The 18,655-nt window shown below is 53.7% G+C and overlaps 6 protein-coding genes across 6 annotated transcripts; 2 read left to right on the top strand and 4 right to left on the bottom strand.

Moving 5' to 3' along the window:
- Positions 1 to 104: 104 nt before the first annotated feature.
- CCOS01_00353 (FAD binding domain-containing protein) lies at positions 105 to 2,739 on the bottom strand (the record flags this gene model as incomplete). Its single annotated transcript, XM_060448550.1, has 5 exons — positions 105 to 816; positions 874 to 1,550; positions 1,612 to 1,982; positions 2,102 to 2,373; positions 2,444 to 2,739. The coding sequence occupies 5 exons, from the start codon at positions 2,737 to 2,739 to the stop codon at positions 105 to 107; spliced, it is 2,328 nt and encodes a 775-aa protein (XP_060319988.1).
- A 1,520-nt stretch (positions 2,740 to 4,259) lies between these two features.
- CCOS01_00352 (uncharacterized protein) lies at positions 4,260 to 4,858 on the bottom strand (the record flags this gene model as incomplete). The annotated part of the gene is made up of 2 exons (XM_060448549.1): positions 4,260 to 4,783; positions 4,846 to 4,858. The coding sequence occupies 2 exons, from the start codon at positions 4,856 to 4,858 to the stop codon at positions 4,260 to 4,262; spliced, it is 537 nt and encodes a 178-aa protein (XP_060319987.1).
- Positions 4,859 to 5,365: 507 nt separating this feature from the next.
- CCOS01_00351 (uncharacterized protein) lies at positions 5,366 to 6,366 on the top strand (the record flags this gene model as incomplete). The annotated part of the gene is made up of 2 exons (XM_060448548.1): positions 5,366 to 5,706; positions 5,760 to 6,366. The coding sequence occupies 2 exons, from the start codon at positions 5,366 to 5,368 to the stop codon at positions 6,364 to 6,366; spliced, it is 948 nt and encodes a 315-aa protein (XP_060319986.1).
- A 358-nt stretch (positions 6,367 to 6,724) lies between these two features.
- On the bottom strand, positions 6,725 to 9,637 carry CCOS01_00350 (uncharacterized protein; the record flags this gene model as incomplete). Its single annotated transcript, XM_060448547.1, has 1 exon — positions 6,725 to 9,637. The coding sequence occupies one exon, from the start codon at positions 9,635 to 9,637 to the stop codon at positions 6,725 to 6,727; it is 2,913 nt and encodes a 970-aa protein (XP_060319985.1).
- Positions 9,638 to 10,844: 1,207 nt separating this feature from the next.
- On the bottom strand, positions 10,845 to 12,956 carry CCOS01_00349 (alpha-galactosidase; the record flags this gene model as incomplete). Its single annotated transcript, XM_060448546.1, has 4 exons — positions 10,845 to 11,779; positions 11,930 to 12,013; positions 12,164 to 12,599; positions 12,822 to 12,956. The coding sequence occupies 4 exons, from the start codon at positions 12,954 to 12,956 to the stop codon at positions 10,845 to 10,847; spliced, it is 1,590 nt and encodes a 529-aa protein (XP_060319984.1).
- A 2,399-nt stretch (positions 12,957 to 15,355) lies between these two features.
- Positions 15,356 to 17,358, top strand: CCOS01_00348 (FAD binding domain-containing protein; the record flags this gene model as incomplete). The annotated part of the gene is made up of 5 exons (XM_060448545.1): positions 15,356 to 15,505; positions 15,598 to 16,076; positions 16,214 to 16,627; positions 16,736 to 16,944; positions 17,078 to 17,358. 5 exons carry the CDS (start codon positions 15,356 to 15,358, stop codon positions 17,356 to 17,358), a joined length of 1,533 nt encoding a protein of 510 aa, XP_060319983.1.
- Positions 17,359 to 18,655: the final 1,297 nt, after the last annotated feature.

The raw sequence follows: 18,655 nt of genomic DNA, 5'->3' as shown, positions 1-18,655 counted from the left end.
TCTGCTACTATGTTGCTAAAATATGGGGAATAGTCTAGCTTGTGTTCTACTATCTACACCTCCCAACGTCGTCCAGCTTGAAACTGGATTCCGGGTAACAATGACTAGTTGCCCAAGGCATCTAAAACGCTTTCACGCCAGTAGTAGAAGCCTGCAAGCGCTGCTCCAGGGCCTACGGCAAAGCCACTAGCAATGGACCCCAGAGAGCCAAGCAATGCCTGCTGAGTTGTAACAAAACCCTCTGATCGCAAGTTCCACGCCGAGTAAAGGGACAAAGCAGCAGAAGCGAATCCGAATAAGCCGATGCTCGTGTTAAGGCCACCTGCCAAGTTGCTGAATGAAGTTGTCGCCAGGATGGGATACACCGCGCTTGCGATATGAACGGTAGCGCAGGCGCCCGCCGCGAATGTGTATGCCATCTTGAGCGGTACTACATCCTTCTTGTCGTACATTTCAACAAACTCGTCCTTGTCTGTTTCCTTCACGTCTTTGGTGGCCTTCGTGAATGAAGTTATATCCTTCACCTTCTGTATGGCCGAGGCAACGCCGTTAAGCAGAGCCGCGCTGAAGACTGGAGCGGCAGATACAACGAAACCGACGGCCTGTCGGATCTGTGGGTCTTGAATTGGCAGGCTGGCGAGGATCGTGGGGATGGCGTAGCCAACGATGGCCGACGGCAGAATTGCCTTGGCGTACTTGACTGGTACGTGTCTACCAGGCAGAGTGTTGGTGCCTCGAGTGACTATACCGAGACCTAGGAGTGGCATAACGGCTTTGGGTCCGAGGGCCATGAACGCGGCAGCCGAAATCGAAGGCCTGCAGTTCCTTACGTTAGATCGGCGTGTGGCGGGACATTGGCGGTGGGCAACCTACCATAGGAGGACCGAAAGTCTGTTACCGAATCGATGATTTTCTGCAAGCCAGATGACTAGAGCAGAGAAGAGACTTGTCTTGAATTGGATCTGTTCAACAAGGCTACCAAGCGAGGATGTCTTTGTCAGATTTGAAGTTGCTTGAGCGAGGCCGAGATCCCATGCTCCAGACATCCATATTCTGACGCTTCCAATCAACTCAGAGAAGTGGGTGAAACCGCAAGAGTAGTAGAGCAACGCCACGAAAGACGCGGATGCCAAGACCAGAGCCATTCTCGATGCTGCTTGAGTTGTCATAGGTCGGGCAGGGAGTTCATCGTCAAAAGGCACAAGGCGGCGTCGCTGGGGCAAGGGAAGCCTGTAAACCCTGTGGCTTGCTTTGCAAATGGGGACCGCTGTGCCGAGGAAGCCTTCATCACCCAACAGGGGAACGAGGTACTTGGTGACGATCTTGGAGTACGGCGATCTTCCAGTCAAGACCTGCTGAAGCGTATGCGCATTCGCTACCAAGGTCTTGGCTCGCTCGTGGCGGTTGATGTGGACTTGGGCCAAGGCGGCTTCGACGATTTCTGTCGGCTGAGACTTGGGGTTCTTTTCCAACATGTCGGTCAGGGAATTTGTGAGAAGCGCAGCAGCTTCCAGGGCGCCGTTACCTCCTTGGCCGGAGATGGGATCGATCTATGAAGGAATCCAATGTCAGTGTAAAAGTCTCAACGATAAGCGGGGGATCCGAACCAACCTTGTGACTAGCATCGCCGATACAAACGATTCGTTGGTAATGCCACTTCTCAAAGACGTACTCCTCCAGTGGCACCAAAGTAGCCATGATCTTGTTCTTGTAGACGTCGCCAAATGTGACGTTCTCAAAGACTAGATCTTCCCAGTGCTCCAGAGCCAGCTTCTCGGTGTCCTCCTTCGAATACTTTGGTATGTCCTTTCCGTACTTGGTGTCTCCGACGCCCGAAAACAGGAACCAGTAGGTCCGATTGCCAGGTGCGCTAATGATAAGGTAACTTCTGCCTTCGTTGAAGACCATCTGTTGATTGTGGATGGGGAGGTTGCTCGGGCGTTTGGAGATGCCAAAGATGCATTTTGTCGCGACGGGTACTCCTAGACAACATCGTTAGGGCTTCAGTTTAGACACAATAAGCATACGAGCTACTGTAGCTACGCTTCTCAAGGGACTTGCAGCCAGTTTTCAGGTCAGGTCTCAGCAATCGGCGACTTACGAGAGTGTTCATCAAGAGGAAAGTAGCCTGGTCGTTCTTCATGGCCGATGCGCCACATCTCCTCCCGGACGGTGCTATGGATGCCGTCTGCCCCGACCACGATGTCGCCTTCAAATACGGAGCCATCTTTGGTGTGTACACGCACCCCTTCCTTGAGGAGCTCTACCTTTTCAACCCGTTTCTCTGGTATGACTTTATCTTTGTTCTTCAGGTTGTCGAAGAGAACCTGCAGAAGCATCTGTCTGTCGATGAAGATGGAAGGGTAGCCAAGCCTAGTTCAAAGACCGATTGTCATTATTCTGCTACATTTTCATTCGGCATCCTCTTCCGGCCTCAGCTTACCGGGCTTCTAGGTGTTGGATATTCGCCATGCTAGGCGGGCCTAGTGGTTTGCCATCTGGGCCGCAGAGGCTATTCTTCAGGTGGTATTCCCCAACCATCTCAAGGATTGGTTCAAAACAATCAAGTTGATCAAGGATGCGAAATCCATTGGGGAGTAAACCAATGCTCGCGCCAACCTGTGGCGCAATATTGGGGTATGCTTCGAGGAGGGTGTAGTCGACGTCGAGCCTCTCCAGCATGTTAGCTAAGGAGAGGCCCGAGACGCTGCCGCCGACAATGATGACTTTAAAGCCCATTGTGATTTTCTTGAAGGGAGAATTTGATGCCGATTCCAATCATAGAGTGGTAATTCAGACAAGATCAAGCGGATGATAATGAACATCTAAGGTTGTTCGAAGGGTTCGGCCGATGGTTCATCTATATATCATCAGTGCCTCGTTTGGCACCATGGCAATCCAAGTGCCGCACTGCCGAAAAGGAATATGGCATAGTTCGAAGATCGTTATTGGGCAGAAAATGAAGTAATGCCACGGTGATCCCTCCCAAGAAAGCAGAAAGAACGAGTGTCAAGTTCACCGAAAATGTCCGTTTCCCGCAAGCTGGACCACACGGCTGGATGCCAAAACGATGAAAGGCGAACTATAAGTGCCGGCCTTCGCAAATATCGGTATGCCGAACTTGCAACGGAACTTGTCATACACGACTCGGGTCGTTCCTCATTCCCGGCCGAGCAAAGCGGCGCCGCGGGGGCCACTGCCGGTAGGGGATAAGGTCTTAGCGTGGCTCCCCCACGCGAAGCGGAACACCAAGATCTCGGGAATTAGGGCCTATATGTGGCAGCAGATCCCGAGGTTCTCAGACTATTCGCTATCTACCCTTGAGAGAATTGAGAGGTATTATCCTAAACTTGGAACGTATACCTCGGCGGGCTAGTCCGCCAACCTTTACTGATCACCTACTTCTAGACGAGCCTGTGTAGTGTTCATCTAGTCTTTCAAGGGTCCTGATTTCAGTCCAATCGGTGCATTATCATGGCTGCCAGGCTGGTGCAAATGGAAAAGCAAGTCTGGCGACGCGATAGCAGCTCATGTACCTGCAGAGCGTAGGGTTGAGGGGTGTGTAGAAAGTACGCATCATGTTCAAATGGTGTTCTTTGGAAATTGAAATCGGTAGACAGGGCTTAAGAGCCCGACTATTAGGCCGTAGTCTCGCTCTCAGGTACCGTACAAGTAGCCGGGATGGTTCTGCTGATCACGTCTTCTTTCCGAAACTTGATGCATACGTGCATTGGATAGTTGATGTCCCAAAGCATCACAGTAGGATTACTTAGACGTGATGCGGCATCGAGCGTTTCCGCTCTTGTCAATTGAGAGAAGGTCATTACCTACAAGTCCAACCAGCTTGAGGAGTATCCTTAGGAGTGCGGCGTACGAAGACATGCCGCTTGCACGATGTTCCCATCTCCTGAAGGCTGCTTAGACTGTATACAGCTGGACCCTCTCCATACTTTTCCTTATAGTCGGTATAATAGCTTGCCCAGTGTGTACAGGTATTTAGGGAGCTGCCCTCCACCCAGGCTGGCTGGCTTGGCTTGGCTTGGCTTTTGATCAGGCTCGCGCAAGCGACTCCGTGTCGCAACATCAGTAGCCAAAGCATTGTCTGATTCCCCCCCATGCAGATGGTTTGCCAATTCAACCAAATCCGTCGCGGCAACGGCAAGTTGGCCGTGTGAAAGATATCAATAGATGAGGCCGCCCCGGCCTTCATGCACAACGCCCGCGAATAAAACAAAAGATCTTAATCAGCCGAAGAGGCTTCACTTCATGCTCAACCCGCCAAACACTCGGTCTAGCTCCGCACCTTGATCGTTCAACGGCATCTCACTGGTCCCTGCTACAGCTGATGTCTGATGCCCTTCCTCCTCCTCGGATGGCCCGCCGACCTTTTCCGGCTCGAGTATCCGCGCTTCACTGTCCAGCCAGCCGGGCGCAACTCTTCTCTTCTCAGCCAGCTCTCGCTCTTTTATCCTGGTCTCGAGGTCCCGCAGGTCGCGCTCGGCGTCCTCCTGCATCTTTGTAATGTGTGCTTGTAGCGCGCGACACGAGGCGATGATATCATCCGGATGGGCTGCGTGTCCCGACTGCGAGATCACATACTTGGGTTTGTTTGCGGCGGCGTCTCCAGCTGCTGCATCGTCGGTGACTGCGGCTGGTACGCCTATTGCTGAGGGGGGCAGGGCTGAGGGCATAGCCTTGTAGTTGTAGGAGAGTGTTGTCGCGGTGGGGAGGGAAATGAACGGAGAGACGGTCAAGGGGACCTGCTCGAGGAGCGGATGGGAGCCTATCGTGATGATAAGTAATTCGAGCTACGTAAAGACACAAAGGGAGCGGGAGGGTACGTACGGTTGCTATACATGGTGGGTAGCAAGTCTTGCCTTGAGTACGTAGGTGTCAGTGTGCAAATGAGGGTGGAACAGGACTATATGAGCCGTTTTGAGGGTCATACAAGCTCGTTCAGGGTAGCAATAGGCCTCTTTAGAGTTTTCTGATACTCAGAAATGCCGATCAAGAGCGTGATTGCAGGCTGGAGTGTTTGCGCCGGTTGGAGGGGATTCGTCAGCTCTGCGCCATGGAAAGAGGTGCGATGCGAGTGCGTAGCTGTCCGAGGCAACGGAGTGCGATCGGACTCTGGGAGAATGTCGGTGGAGAGCTCAGACCCCACCGAGCGTTCAGGTGGGGTGTGCAGATCGACCTAACCCTGCTGACCAATGATCAATCACCTGACCGCCCCACCGCCTTGATTACCTCAGCCCCCAGCTCCTTATTGGTAAAGTTGCTGAATGTCACTTCCTTTATCAATATCATCACGTGGTGATAGCGATAAGAGCTTCACTTTCTCCAGCTCCAAGGCAAGCACCCCACCATGAAGGGTCTCACAGGTCAGCCCAAGCAGAGTCCTTTCAAGGATCTCTTACACTTCATCAACATGCTGCCCACAACCATTCGCTCTCCTCCCTCTCTTGGAGACTTTACTCCAATTGAGGAGTATCAGTCGGCTACTCCTGCGACCTTCTTCGGAGGAAAGCCCGTCCTTCATTTCCATCTCGAGGATGCGAAGGCATGGATCCCAGCGTCGCAAAAGGGCAGCTTGGCCATCTTCCCGGCTGATGTCTCGACTGCTGCCTCTGCTCCCAATGGCACGACCTTGAAGGAGACCACTGAAGAGCTCGTGGAGCAGCATGTCTCCGTGTTTGTCTCTTCAGAGTATGTTTGCTACCACCGAAACGGGCGTTACCCTATACTAATTTGCGTCATAGGACCTTCACCATCTTCTCTTCGACCCAAGGAGCTGGCGTTCAGATCCCCTACCCCTCCATCTCTATTCACGCCGTGAAGTCGGTCGGATCCATCTCCGAAGGTGCTCCTCTTCAGGCTATCTGGATGCAGCTGCAACTTGCCGACGGCGGTGACGGCGATGACGACTTCGATACGATCGATCTGACTCTCGTCCCTGCGGTCACTGATGGCGCCCAGGCCGATATTCAGAAGTTCTACGACGCTATCTCAGCCTGCTCAGATCTTCACCCCGACCCTGTCGACGAGGATGATGAGGAAGAGGACGGCCGGATCATTTTCGAGGGCGAGCATGAGCCAGTCGAGGGATACGAAGGAGTCTTGTACGGCGCCGCCGATGGAGGCCTGCCTCCTGCCTTTCCTGGGAGCGGAGGCTGGATTACGGCCGAGAACGTCCACGAGCACTTCGACGCCGACGGCAACTGGATCGGTCAGAATGGCAATGAGGATGAGGAAAGCGGCCAGCTAGGAGAGGGAGCAGGTCGGGTTCGCGGTCACGATGAGGCCAACAACGGCGTCAATGGCCATGACGACCCGGGCAATAAGCGCCCGCGGGTCGACGAGTCATAAGTGCATACTGCGAATGAGGCTTGGGAGTTGACGAGGGACGACTTGATACCATGGATAAGACTCGGGCTCATGAAACCGACGTAAGAATACCATTCTTTTTCGCATAAAATCCCAATCAACTATTAGGTTTTAGTTTGGAGGGAATATGGTTTTCTTTTGTGGTATAATTCGTTGATTTGAGTGATGCTTGTATCTGAATTTTGCTAATGACCTACTGCCTAGGTATTACAATGACGCCGTGCTCAGCTTAGAAATATTCAACCCTGAAGAAAGTGCTCGCTAACCGTCGCTGAACGCAACACCCCTCAATCAATATGGATCACTATGGGACAAAAGAAAATTCCCCAGACTCTGGGACTCAAACCCTCATGTTTGGGCTTTGTCTCTCAGCCCCTGCAGTGAGGCTGTCTGGGGAGCTTAATAGGTAGTCCTCTTTCCCGTACGCACCCAAGCTGGTACCGCTATCTTGATGCTTGATCGGCCTCTCCAGACGTTTCTGGTCTTCGGTATCGACGCTGGAGATTCTTCTCCTCGTGGGACTCTCCACAGTCACCACGCTGTCTCTAGCCAACCCTCGTCCGGCACTTCTGGGTGTCGGGTTGAGCGGCCGGGGGCCTCGAATCAGAGAACCGTTTCTTCTCTCATTTTCCTTCTCTTCAACTGCAGCGCGTAGCGAATCAAGATGCTTGTTTCCCCCTGGTCGGCTCTTGAGCACGGCGATTGAATTTCTAGCCGATTTGATGGACTTGGTCCGCTTCGCTGAGCCTGGGCTCGTGCCTAAAGACAAGTAGTTTTGTCGACCCATTTTGCTTACGCGGCTGTTGCTCCTGTCGGGGCTGAACCCGCCTCCTCTCAAGTTTGGTAGTGTCGGACTATCCGGATCCGAGATAGATGAACCGGCGCTGAAGGTACTCATTTGGCTATTCATTCGCCGAAGCTGAGCCACGGTTGACTGAAGCCCCATTACCGCGAAGTCGCGATGGTATGAGTTCCGCTTAGGTGAGCTAGATGGCTTCAGCACGATCGAAGGGCAATCAGAGCTCGAGAGAACGCGCTCGACGCGGGATTCTCTGGGCGTCGGCTGTCTGGACAATGCACGGTCACGAATTGGACTAGCCATCCCACGCTTATATCGCCTTGGTGTCGGAGATCCTCCCTTTGACAGGTCGGGGCTCGGCAGTGGTCTTCGAGTTGGCGAGCCAGGAACGGGAGATGCGGCGGAGTCGGTCGATTGACGACCAGCACGACCTGAAGGGGAAGGGCTGCCGCGTGATGGCGATATTTTCCCGCCTGGGCTACCCATTCTCAAGGCCTCTCGGTTTGGCGATCCCAGGCCAGCTTTCAAGGCCAAGGGCGGTGGGAAGACAGGTGCCTTTGGGCCGAACGTTAACCTGTTATTCGGCATCGCTGGCCTGCTGCCATTGTCCTCAGGAGACGTGCCAGGGCTGGCTCTCATGCTCACAACGCTGTTACTTGAGACGAGGAAGACGGGCTTCATCGACATGACGCTCTTCGGGCGAATGGTCTCAGGCGATGCTGCCAGGTCGGATGGTTGCATCATGATGGAGTACCGCGTCTGGAGTTGGTCGGCCGTGCTGCTGCGCTTGATGACGTCCAACGGTCTCGGTATAGGAGAGTTGGCAACAGATGTCACCTTCGTAGGTGTTCGGTTCAGGATCTCCTCTTCGGGCGGCGTCATGCGTCGGAGAGGCGGCAAGCTGGAAGACTGGCGTTTGGGGCTCCTTGGAGGCACTTCTGGCGGGCCTGGTGTGATGAAAGGATCACATATTTGAGTATCGATGACAAGGCTCCTGGGTTTCCTGCCGCGGGGGGTGCTGTCTGCGTGTCCAGTACCGCCGGTCTTGCTGTCATCCTCGGGTTCGTTAACGCTATACAAGGTTGACAGAGACGATGAGGCATCGCTGCCAGGGGATTCTATCGATGCGCCGTTGTCGGTGGGCTTGGTCGGGGACTCATGCTCGGATCGTCTGCTGGGGCTCGAAAGTCCTGTTGGCAAGATGTGTTCAACTTCCGGGGTCGTTTCGCCAAACAGACTATCCGCATCTGAGACAGCCGAAGACTGTGAAGTGTTCCTATTGTGGTGGTTTGGAGTCTGGACAAGCATTGGAATAACCATTCGCTTCGACGGGCTGGGTGTTCGAGCTCGCTGGGCGTTAAGGTCCAACGCCTGGCCAACGTGTGACAGCACTTGAGTCTTTGCCGGAGATCGTGACCGGACAGGCGACTGGTTCTTGACTGGTGACGGGATCTTGATCGGTGACTGAGCCTTAATGGGAGACTGCGACTTTGTCGGCGACCCTCGCGGGGTCTTGACGCTGGACCCAGCTGATGCCGATGCAGCCCTCTGTCGTGTGGCCGGCCTGCTATTTGTTGGTGTCCCGAGCTGCAGTCTCTCTTCCGTAGAACGCAAAATCTCAGCCAGATCCGACTCCGTCGTCTTGTGCCGCAGCCGTTGCAACGGCACCGGTCGAGGTACCGGTCCCTGTGGGGTTGGAAGTACGGGCGGTCCCCCCCTCGCCGCAGCCGCCAGCTTCTCGGCCAGCTCGTACGATGCCGTCCTCGGCAACGGCATCCGCAAAGGCTGGCCACGCTGTGCCGGCATGCTGACCGGCCGAGGCTGTTCAATGGAGTAGTTTATACATTCGTCGTCGAAATGACCATCCCCCTCGCCCTTGTGCCCAAACAGATCCGGTAACGTCGGCGTGCGTAGTATGAAGCTGTCGCGGATACTCAGCCGCCGGCCATCACTCTGCACTCTGGGCCCGTGAATCGCATCCTCGTCAATCCAGCTATTATTCCTTCTCAGGTGTCCTCCACGCTGCTGCCCGCCAGCACCTTCCGAAGGCGTGCTGCTGAAGACGCTCCAGCTCTTGCTCCTGGGCACGCTGATGATGGACGAGAGGGAGCGGTGGGGAGGCTGCTTCTTCCCCTGGACCTCGACCATGTCCGCGTACGGCTCGCCCGGCTTCGGCTTCGTGAGGCGCCGCGGACGTGGGCTGGGCGTGCGGATGGAGCCGCCATCCGAGTCGAGGTCGAGTCTTGTTCTGGGCGTCGTCGATCGGGCTCGGGCGCGGGCTCGGTGGCGGCGGCCTGCTAGGGCGATGAGGAAGAAGGCGAGGCATATGAAGAGGAGGACGCCGCCTCCTATGGCGATGGCGAGAACGAGTGGTAGGGTCATGCCGCCGCCGCCGCCGCTTCCGCCCCCTCCCCCATCTACCTCCTCGCGGATGCGGAGTAGCAGGCTCGACATCTCCGGGAAGAGACTGGGATGTTGTGATATGGTTGTGTGGGTTTGGTATTCTGAAGACGAGATCTAATGGTTGACTGAGGGACTGAAGGTGATGAGATCACTGGCCAGATATCGGGTCTCTCATGGCGTGAGTGTGTTCTCGGGTATTCACAGTCGGCTTCCCCCTTCTTTCGTCTTCTGTGTTACTCTCTCCAAATATTCGTATTAGGGATTAGATTAGGAAGAGTTAAGAAAGATGGAAAGTGAACAACGGTCTGGTGAGCACTTCTGGCAAATGGTAAGTAGTGTGTAAACAAGTGTAGGAAAGAATGAGAACCAAATCCAGAATAGCAAGACCACTCGTACAGAGCGAAAGAAAGAAAATTGAACACGGCCTGGAGGTGAATCACGAGGACGAAGAAAAGATGGATGACACGGATTTCCGCCTCACAAAATGGAAATGGCTGGCAGCATACCTCTGCCTCAAAGGGTCCTTTCGTTGCGGCGCTGCCCAGACCCAACCAACCGCCATCCGTGATGATGACTGTAGCCATGTTTGGTTTTTTTGTTTGGAAAGGGTAATCGAGTGGTGGGTTGAGGTCTCAGTCTAATCTAGCCACCGGGAATGCGTTGTCATCCCGTCGTCCTGGGGAATGCGTTCCAATGGAAGGGAGGAGGGCAAAATCCTCCTTGGGTACTCACGTCCTCGTCTTCGGCCAGTCACCCATCCGAAGTCGACCTTACACGCAGAACAGGGCTAGAAGCGAGGATCAGCAGAGGTGGTGCTGCGGGAACGTGAGGTAATATGAATTTGCCGGGTCGGCGGGGTGGCGACGCGTGAGTTTTGGGAATAGCTTCGTGGGCTGCTGGTATGCGCGAGGCGGGTAGCTGGGCGGCGGGTTTAATCAAATGCGAGATGAGATTGCGTGCTATCGGCAGAGGTAAACAAGGTCGTACATAACACCGTTGCGTTTTCTGGTATTTTGAGAGAAAGCTTTTCATGGTGGATGTTTTCATGTTATCCATCGGCGCTGAACATAAATCAACCAGCTTTTCTCGATTCAGGAGTCGCATCATGGCTCATTGTGCGGTTTCTTCTCTGCAGGATCATCGCAATTGACGTCTTTTCTGCCCCTTGCATCCGCGACCCAATAGACTCTTGAACACGCCCCGAACCCAAGTGACCAACCCATCCCTGTCCCCTCGGGCCGGATCCCTTTCTCTTCCATCATCCCCGTGCCGCCCTCTTCACGCACTTGACCTCGTTGATCCTCAAAGCAGCCGTATCGTGGCTCTCCAGTTCTACGATGTACTCGTCCTCAAACACGCCGAGATCCTTGCCAGCCCACATGTCGTGCACAACATACTTCTTCCCGGCCTCCAGCCCAGGAACATCCTTGAACGCGACCGTCTTTTTCTCGGTGCCGCTCAGCGTGTTGAGCACAAACACGTGTGTCCCCTCCACTGAAGCCCCGGACCAGAATTCGGCAGGGTGCGTAATGTTCCACGCTCCGTCCGGGTTCAGCCCCCACTTATACGGCTGCGCCGCGGCCCCGAACTCCGGATCCTGATTGAATTTCACCAGCTCCTTCGTGGACAAGATTTGCAAAATCTCGGGCTGAATGCCCTCCAACTTTGTCCCGATGATCAACGGACTCTTCAGCGCGGCCCAAAACGCGAAATGGCTCCTGCTCTCCTGCAGTGTCAGGTTCCCGTTGCCGACCTCGAGCATGTCCCAGTCCCCGTGGCCCCAGAACCCGTTCACGTCGGGACCGCTCCAGAAGGCAGCGTGATTCAAAATCGGCATCAGGCCCCAGGACCACTGGTGCTGGCCGTACCACTCTGGGTAAATGTCGCCCCACATGCGCCAGCTGTGGCCCGTCTCGTTACCCCAGGCCTCGACGTGGGCGTGGCCCCAGGCGCAGAGGGAGTACTGGATCGTCCTTTCCTGGGCTAGGAGGGCGTCGCGCATGATGCGATAGCGTTCTGCCGTCAAGGAGGTCGACCAGTCGTAGCCTGCGGGGGCCGGGAGACCCGTCTTGGAGTTGACGGGGTCGCCGTTGTCTTGGTTTTCGTTGGGGGGTCCGCCGAGCCAGAGTTCGGGGACGTATTTCCAGTCGTCGAACCATTCTTTCGGGACGTTGCAGTTGTCGTACTTTAGGTCTGTGGAGAAAGTGAATTGCCTGTTAGAACGTTGATCCGATAATGTGTTTTGCGATGAGTCTAAGGGACGATGGAGGGGTTTGGAGGGGTTAAGTTGAGGGATGACGTTGACGCAGGGAGAGTGGAACGGCGAACGGTGATGGAACTTACAGTCGATACCCCATTTCGCAAACGTGGCGGCGTCGATTTCTTCGTATCCTAGCGATCCCTCGAAACCACCGCAAGTAGAAGTTCCTACGATAGTTGCGTCAGCACGTTGTCGCAAGACCAAACACTAGAGCATCCAGCATTCTCGCAACATGGATCACAACCAACGGCCTTCACGAAGTCCTCGCGCAACTCGGCATCCTCAGCAATACCAAAGACGGCAGAGATTCAACTCACCCGCATCACTGTAGATCCCGACCTTCAACCCCAACTCGTGGATCTTATCCACCGTATGCTTGATTCCCTGCGGAAACTTCACCTTGTCGACAATGATCTCCTTGGTGACGTTATCCCTCCGCAACTCCTTGTCACTCCAGCAGTCGTCAATGTTGACGTACTCGTACCCCAGATCCTTCAGCCCCAAGTCCACAATGTGCTGCGCGACGGTGAGGAACACCGTCTCGTTGATGTCGCACCCGTACTCGTTCCACGAATTCCACCCCAGCGCGGGAAGACGGCCGGTCTTGCCGTCGCGGCTGACAAGTGCCGCGGCCGTAGAGGACAGGCCTACGGCGGCGAGGATGGCCGAGCGCATTGCGAATACGTCGAGGGGTTCCGGCTTATGGCAGGTCTGGTATCGAAGGCTCTCAGTTATCGCGACCTCGCTACAGAGCTGTACTTTCTCCACAAGATTTGCAAGACGATGCTGGAGAAGAGCTGAGCCGGCGGGATGAGAAAGAAGGAACCCGAAAAGTGGCTTTGAGGGATCATATAGACGGGAAGACAAACATCCTAGACGCATGCAACATGATCTGCCAACTTCATCGTACCCACCACCATCCCATCCGACAACCCCTCAGTCGCATCGAACGCAAAGTGGAAGAATGCAACATACCCCAAGTTCATCCCAGTTCCATTGCTGGGCATGGGCGGATGGCCACGCGGTGGCCAAGAATAAGGTGACAGCGCCGATCGCCGTTCTTCGCTCACGACGCATCTTGGGCCGGCTATTCCAAAATCCTGGGCCCATCGCGTAAGGTTACTGTGGAAGGTAGATGATCCAAAGTTGATCTAGAGACGAACCCTGCCGGCCAACCCGCAGTTTGTAGTGACACGGAAAAGCTCAACGCCCCCTCACGAATCTAGGTTCGTTGGACCCGGCCGTGAGGGGGAACCTCAAAAGAAACAAAATACTCTTCAATTGTTGGTGGGCTGCCACCGTCACATCCAGGAGAAATACGACGCCATCAACGGTGAGGCCCCAGATGCGCGGAGGATCGCCGTCCGAAGAAAGATGGGGCCGCGTGCATGACAAGAATGAGGGGAAAGCTCAAATCCTTTGAACAGTCGTCCAACGACAAGAGGCCAATTCCGCCTGTTCGTCCAAAGTTGGAGAATCCTAGCCAGACACGGAATTCTAGGGCCAGTCCACCATGGCGGGGTTGTGTTTGTTGGGCGTGGGTGGCATGCAGCTTCTAGAAGCACGTTGGTAGGCAACCTTGGTCTCGCCTAGTGTCGCTACTCTCAACTACCCTTCATCCCACTCGAGATCTGCAGACGATCATGGTGGTTTTGATTGTTTGTTGGAATCACCTGCAAATTGTTTCCGAATAAACATAGATTGTGGGACAAATGCTTCGGTGAACTCCCTCTGCGATGGTGTTTGTTGCTTGCCTCTCAGTTTGGGATGAATTAGCCCAATAACGTCTTAGTCTAGAGACTCATACAACGCCCGGGTGACATTATTAGCTGTAAAACTTCTGAAAATTAGTTGCTAGCCGGAGCCGTTGTGGTAGAGAAATCTTTAAAACCCATTCTAAGCAATTTTGGCATTGGTGAGGTGGGGTTCTAAGGTGGAAAAAAGTCATCTTCTCACCGACCGCCAGGCGATCCGGAATGATTATCGCCGTTTGAATGAAAGTAAATAGCTTTGCATTCTTACTTACAAGCATGCGGACTCAAATTATAGAGAAAGAGGTCGGGGGTAAGACAAGCATGAGGAACGCCAAGGGCCACAACCTTCATGTCAGCAAACGGGGGTGTCATCGACAACCGGACTTATTGATAACTCCAGCCATGCTTAGATTGTCACCTGTTATGGCGCTGCGTATATACTCAATAGTTCTGCCTAACACCTTCTAGATACTGATGACAACCACTTTGCTGGGTTTCCTTTAAGTCGCCGATCTCCCGGGTCCTCCACCATAGCTTAATTCCAAGAGTTGCTAAGCCCAGAGGTGGATCATCTAGATGACTTCGTTGCCCCCGACAAGCTCTCATTTGCTTCCGCAATACTATGAAGCGAATTGATCCGCCCCGAAGATACCGTAAGTGGTATTTGGACGCGCCAGCTCTTCTCTTTTCCCGCATATCTCCACTATTATTCGGGTCTGTTATAGGACACCAGAATCAATGAAGATGAAAGTTCGAATGAGGCCGTCGTAAGGGTGATTGTCTTTTTATGACCAAAATGGCTGATACAGTTTCTCAGATTAAGAAGCACTCGTCATCTAGGTGGCATGTGTTCGACAGCGAGGAGGCATTGGCGAGCGGCACGTCCTTCCTATCCTACCAGACACATGGAGCTTTGTTTTGGCTTTCCATTGGTATTCTTGCCGCACCGCAGAAATTCAGTCGTAGTTCCTGGAATTACAGCCATTGATTGGATCTGCCTCCGCGAGGCATTCCACCTCACTCACTAAGCATTAAGATAGCCTCGAGGTGACGTACTCTCACGGCAATTCCGACTGTCCCTTTGGTACATGTAGTTACTCTCCATATGTACCCCATAATGGGAAGCCAATGTGATTATTGATAGACTGGGTCTAGCATAGACTCTCCAGTGACAAAAAAGTAGCAACCGGTCCGAAGGCTAACAAGATACCCCCTATGGTTCGGCAAGTCTTGAACCAATTATTATACTCCGTCCCTAGGGGCCTCCTCGTAGGAAATCCACTTTCGGATACTTCCGCCGTAACGTCATGTTGAAACCAGAAGCAGGCAAATTGGTGGTAGTTCCCTTTTTTGAAATTGATCTGCATATAGCGAGTTATGTTCCCGATCCAATGTCACCTGCCAAGTTGGATGAACAAGGCTCAGTCATCGCTTTTTCTTCTTCTTTCTTGGGCACTCCGAGGCCAAGCGTTTATATTCCTCTTCAATCCCCGGGTCTTCAATCCCCGGGGATCTTGTCAGCAAGGGACATAATCTCCATACCGCCGAAAGTCATCAGCAATCCCAATATGCTGTCCCGTACGAGGTCTCCGACTCTCTGTGTGGTGTCAGCGTTCTGATATTGACAACTCGAATTTTCCGCTGCACCTCAATGGCAGCCCTCCAAGAGAAGGACCCAGAACTCAGAAGTATAAGATCTGCGGACAGCCGTCGCCATGTATCGTTCTCGATCCGCGAAGTATTCAAGTTGTGAAGATGCACCCTACCGGACTACTCACCTCTTGCCTCCTAGCCGGCTCCGCCGCCGCCATTGGCGTACCAGCTGCAGCAGCCGAAATCCCAATCGACTGGCATCTAAGAAGATCCCAGCTTGCCGAACCAGTCTCAGCATCATGCGTGCAAGCCGTAAGTTTTCCAAACCTTTCCTTTAATAGGTCTATCTTCTATCTTCCAGAAACGGCACATGAAGCTGAGGATTTCTCTTTCCATCAAACCAGTGCGCCCAGCTTTCCGCCACATTCCCTCCCTCCCGCTTCCACTACCCAGAAAACGACACAACTTTTGCAATCTGGGACGCCAAACAGCAAGAAGTCCGCCCAGCATGCCGCGTCGAACCCATCACCGCGCCCGACGTCTCCCTCACCCTCAAGACCCTCGTCGATAGTTGGTGCCACTTTGCCGTCAAGGGCGGCGGCCACTCACGTAACGCGGGCGATTCCAACTCCATTGCCGGCGTCACTATCGACCTCGACCGCATGAACTCTGTCGAAGTCGTCGGTAACGGCACCGAAGCCCCCACGCGTGCTAGGATCGGCGGTGGCGCGACGGTGATTCAGGTCTATCAAGCTCTCGAGGGGCGGCGGTTGTCCTACGTGGGTGGCCGGTCCGCGACTGTTGGTATCGGCGGGTTCACGCTCGGCGGGGGAACGTCGCCTTTCTCGAGTCGGTACGGCTGGGCTTTGGATAACGTTTACGAGTACGAGGTGAGTTGAAACATGACACCCTGTCATATTTTGCATTCCTTCTCGCCCCATCAGAAAAGCCAGGAGAGAACAAAACATCATTAACAAGCTCACCGAAAGGTCGTCCTTGCAAACGGCACAATCACAACAGCCTCAGAACAAGCAGCCCGGACCTCTACTTCGCCCTCCGCGGCGGCAGCAACAACTTCGCCATCGTCACAGCCTTCACCGTCCGCGTCTTCCCGCAAGATGCCGTATCCAGCCAGCGCGCAACATACACCTCCGCAAACACAACCGAGCGTGCCCTCGACGCCATCTACGACCTCTTCACGAACCCCCAGCTCACCGCCGACATGGACATGGCCTATGACTTCTATTACATTCACAACCAAGCCTCGGGCGCCTTCTCGCTCATGGGGTCGGAGTGGTACGCTGACCCGGCGGTCGCAGAGCCGGCGGTCTTCAGGGCTATTCGTAGTGTTCCCTCGACAACGAGGACCGCGAGGTTGGGGTCCATGGCGAATCTTACTGGGACGCTGCAGCCGCCTGTCTTAGGTACCACGCGGTATGTCTTACTGTTTCTGGTTATTTCTTCACCATGTTCTGAAGTCCCTATTCCATTCACCTACTAGGACTGCAAGAAACGTGCTGACTATTGATGTTTCCCTCTCAGCCACCTCTTCGGCACAATTAGCACCCTCCCCTCTCGAGCCCTTCTCACCCAGGCTTTTGCAATCTTCAGAAAAGAAGTCTCCGCAATCTCCAGCGTCGAAGGCCTGGCCCCGAACCTCATCTGCTACCCTCTCTCGACGACCGCCATCCAGGCGATGAAGCAACGCGGCGGCAACGCACTCGGCATCGACCAAGATGAGCCACTCTACAGTAAGTGGTCCAATACTCGCTCTTCCTCCCTCCCTCCTTTGAACACCCTCTGAACTCCCCTCACCCATCACATATCCGAATTTTCTCCACTTGATCCTCCCCCTAGGCTAACGTCCACTTCTTTTCCCCCTAGTCTTCCTCGTCTCAACAGCCTGGTCCAACGCCCAAGACGACGCAGCCGTGGAAACAATGACGGCAAACGTCCTCTCCCGCATGGAAACCTACGCCCAAGAGTCTGAGATCTCGCACCCTTACCTGTACATCAACTACGCGTCCGCAGCGCAGACGGACAAGGTCTATGCCGGGTACGGCGAGGAGAATGTGCGTCGGCTCAAGACTATCTCTCGCGAGGTCGATCTGGAAGGTGTCTTCTTGTCTGAGGGTCTCTGGCGTGGGTTTGTCAAGTTGTTGTGAGGCAAGCTCGCCTATTAAGCCGTTTGGTTTTGGCGGCCGCCAGGGGGTTATGTATCTTGTAGATACCTACACATGTCAGCAGATTGAGTCTTTTCCGCCTGTACGAAGAAGGACTAATTTCTTTTCCTTTGATCCCCGCTTGATGCCCTTAAAGGAGTCCGCTTATAGAGAACTCAGAAATCTGCCACCTGCCCAACTTCCTGAATGACTCAGGAGAGCTGCTCGTGGGCTTCTCATCTCCATTCTTGACGTCTCGTACACCCTTGGCAGGCAGATTTACCTTATCCGACACAGCACACAGCTGACCCGATGGTGACAACTCTTAAGAGCTTCTCTAGATACCTTATTTGCTTCCTGCTCTACCTTGATTGTCACGAAACCTTCCAGACCCTGCCAATTCACTTCCGTTAGGCAAGACACCTAATAGCTATCCATTAGATTATTTCGTACCCATATCGCGCGAAGCCTCAGGAAAAGGCGCACGACTGAGACAGTAAAAAAGCCCCGTTCCACGATGCACAGCAAGGTGTCATATGACTCACACCCAAACCAAACGGTACCAAAATGGAGGTTGATGTTGACAGGAGCACTTCGTTCTGATACCACTATGGATGCAGTCCATCAAGGAGATCATAAGAGATATCCCCCTCGCCGAATGCTAGATAAACCTAAAACCTTCCTCTGATCCGATTGACGTGATGTGTTGAGTCCCCTTACCAACTTCTTCAAAATCCTCAAGACAAAACATCACAACCTGCCAGGAAGGAGTTTGATACTTTAATTGTAACCTGGGGAGGTGGGCGCCCAGGTTGTCCTTCTCCTTCCTAACCATCATATCCAGTCGGCGCCTTCCCTCGGTCGGGTGGTTCCTTCCGTGGGAAGGCGACATGGCTGATGGTAGACAGGCACGCCCCGATTAGACCACGGGTCGTGTTGAATAAGGTACCTCCTAAGGTATCTTCCCCTACTGAAAGAACGGTGATGATGAAACCCACGCTCATATTCTCCAAAATGCATTTAGGGAAACTGTATAGATGGCAGGATTCTGAGTTCTTATGAAATGTGCCAGGCAAAGGCGGAGTAAGAATGAATTCGTTTTTATTTAGATGTTGCCCGTCCTTTACTTTGCGTTTTCAGTTGTCGTTGACTCATTCTGCTAGCGCGAGATTTGGCCATATTCAGACATGGACTACTGTTCTGCTTCCCTGCCTATACTATGCTTAATTTTTGACATTTTATCATCGACTCATCAGGAGGTCAGTCAACAGTGGGACCTTAATGGCATGCAAGGCCGACA

Source organism: Colletotrichum costaricense, assembly GCF_030867565.1.
Source record: "Colletotrichum costaricense strain IMI 309622 chromosome Unknown Scaffold_1.1, whole genome shotgun sequence".
NCBI lineage: Eukaryota > Fungi > Ascomycota > Sordariomycetes > Glomerellales > Glomerellaceae > Colletotrichum > Colletotrichum costaricense.
This window is presented reverse-complemented; position numbering and strand designations above follow the sequence as displayed.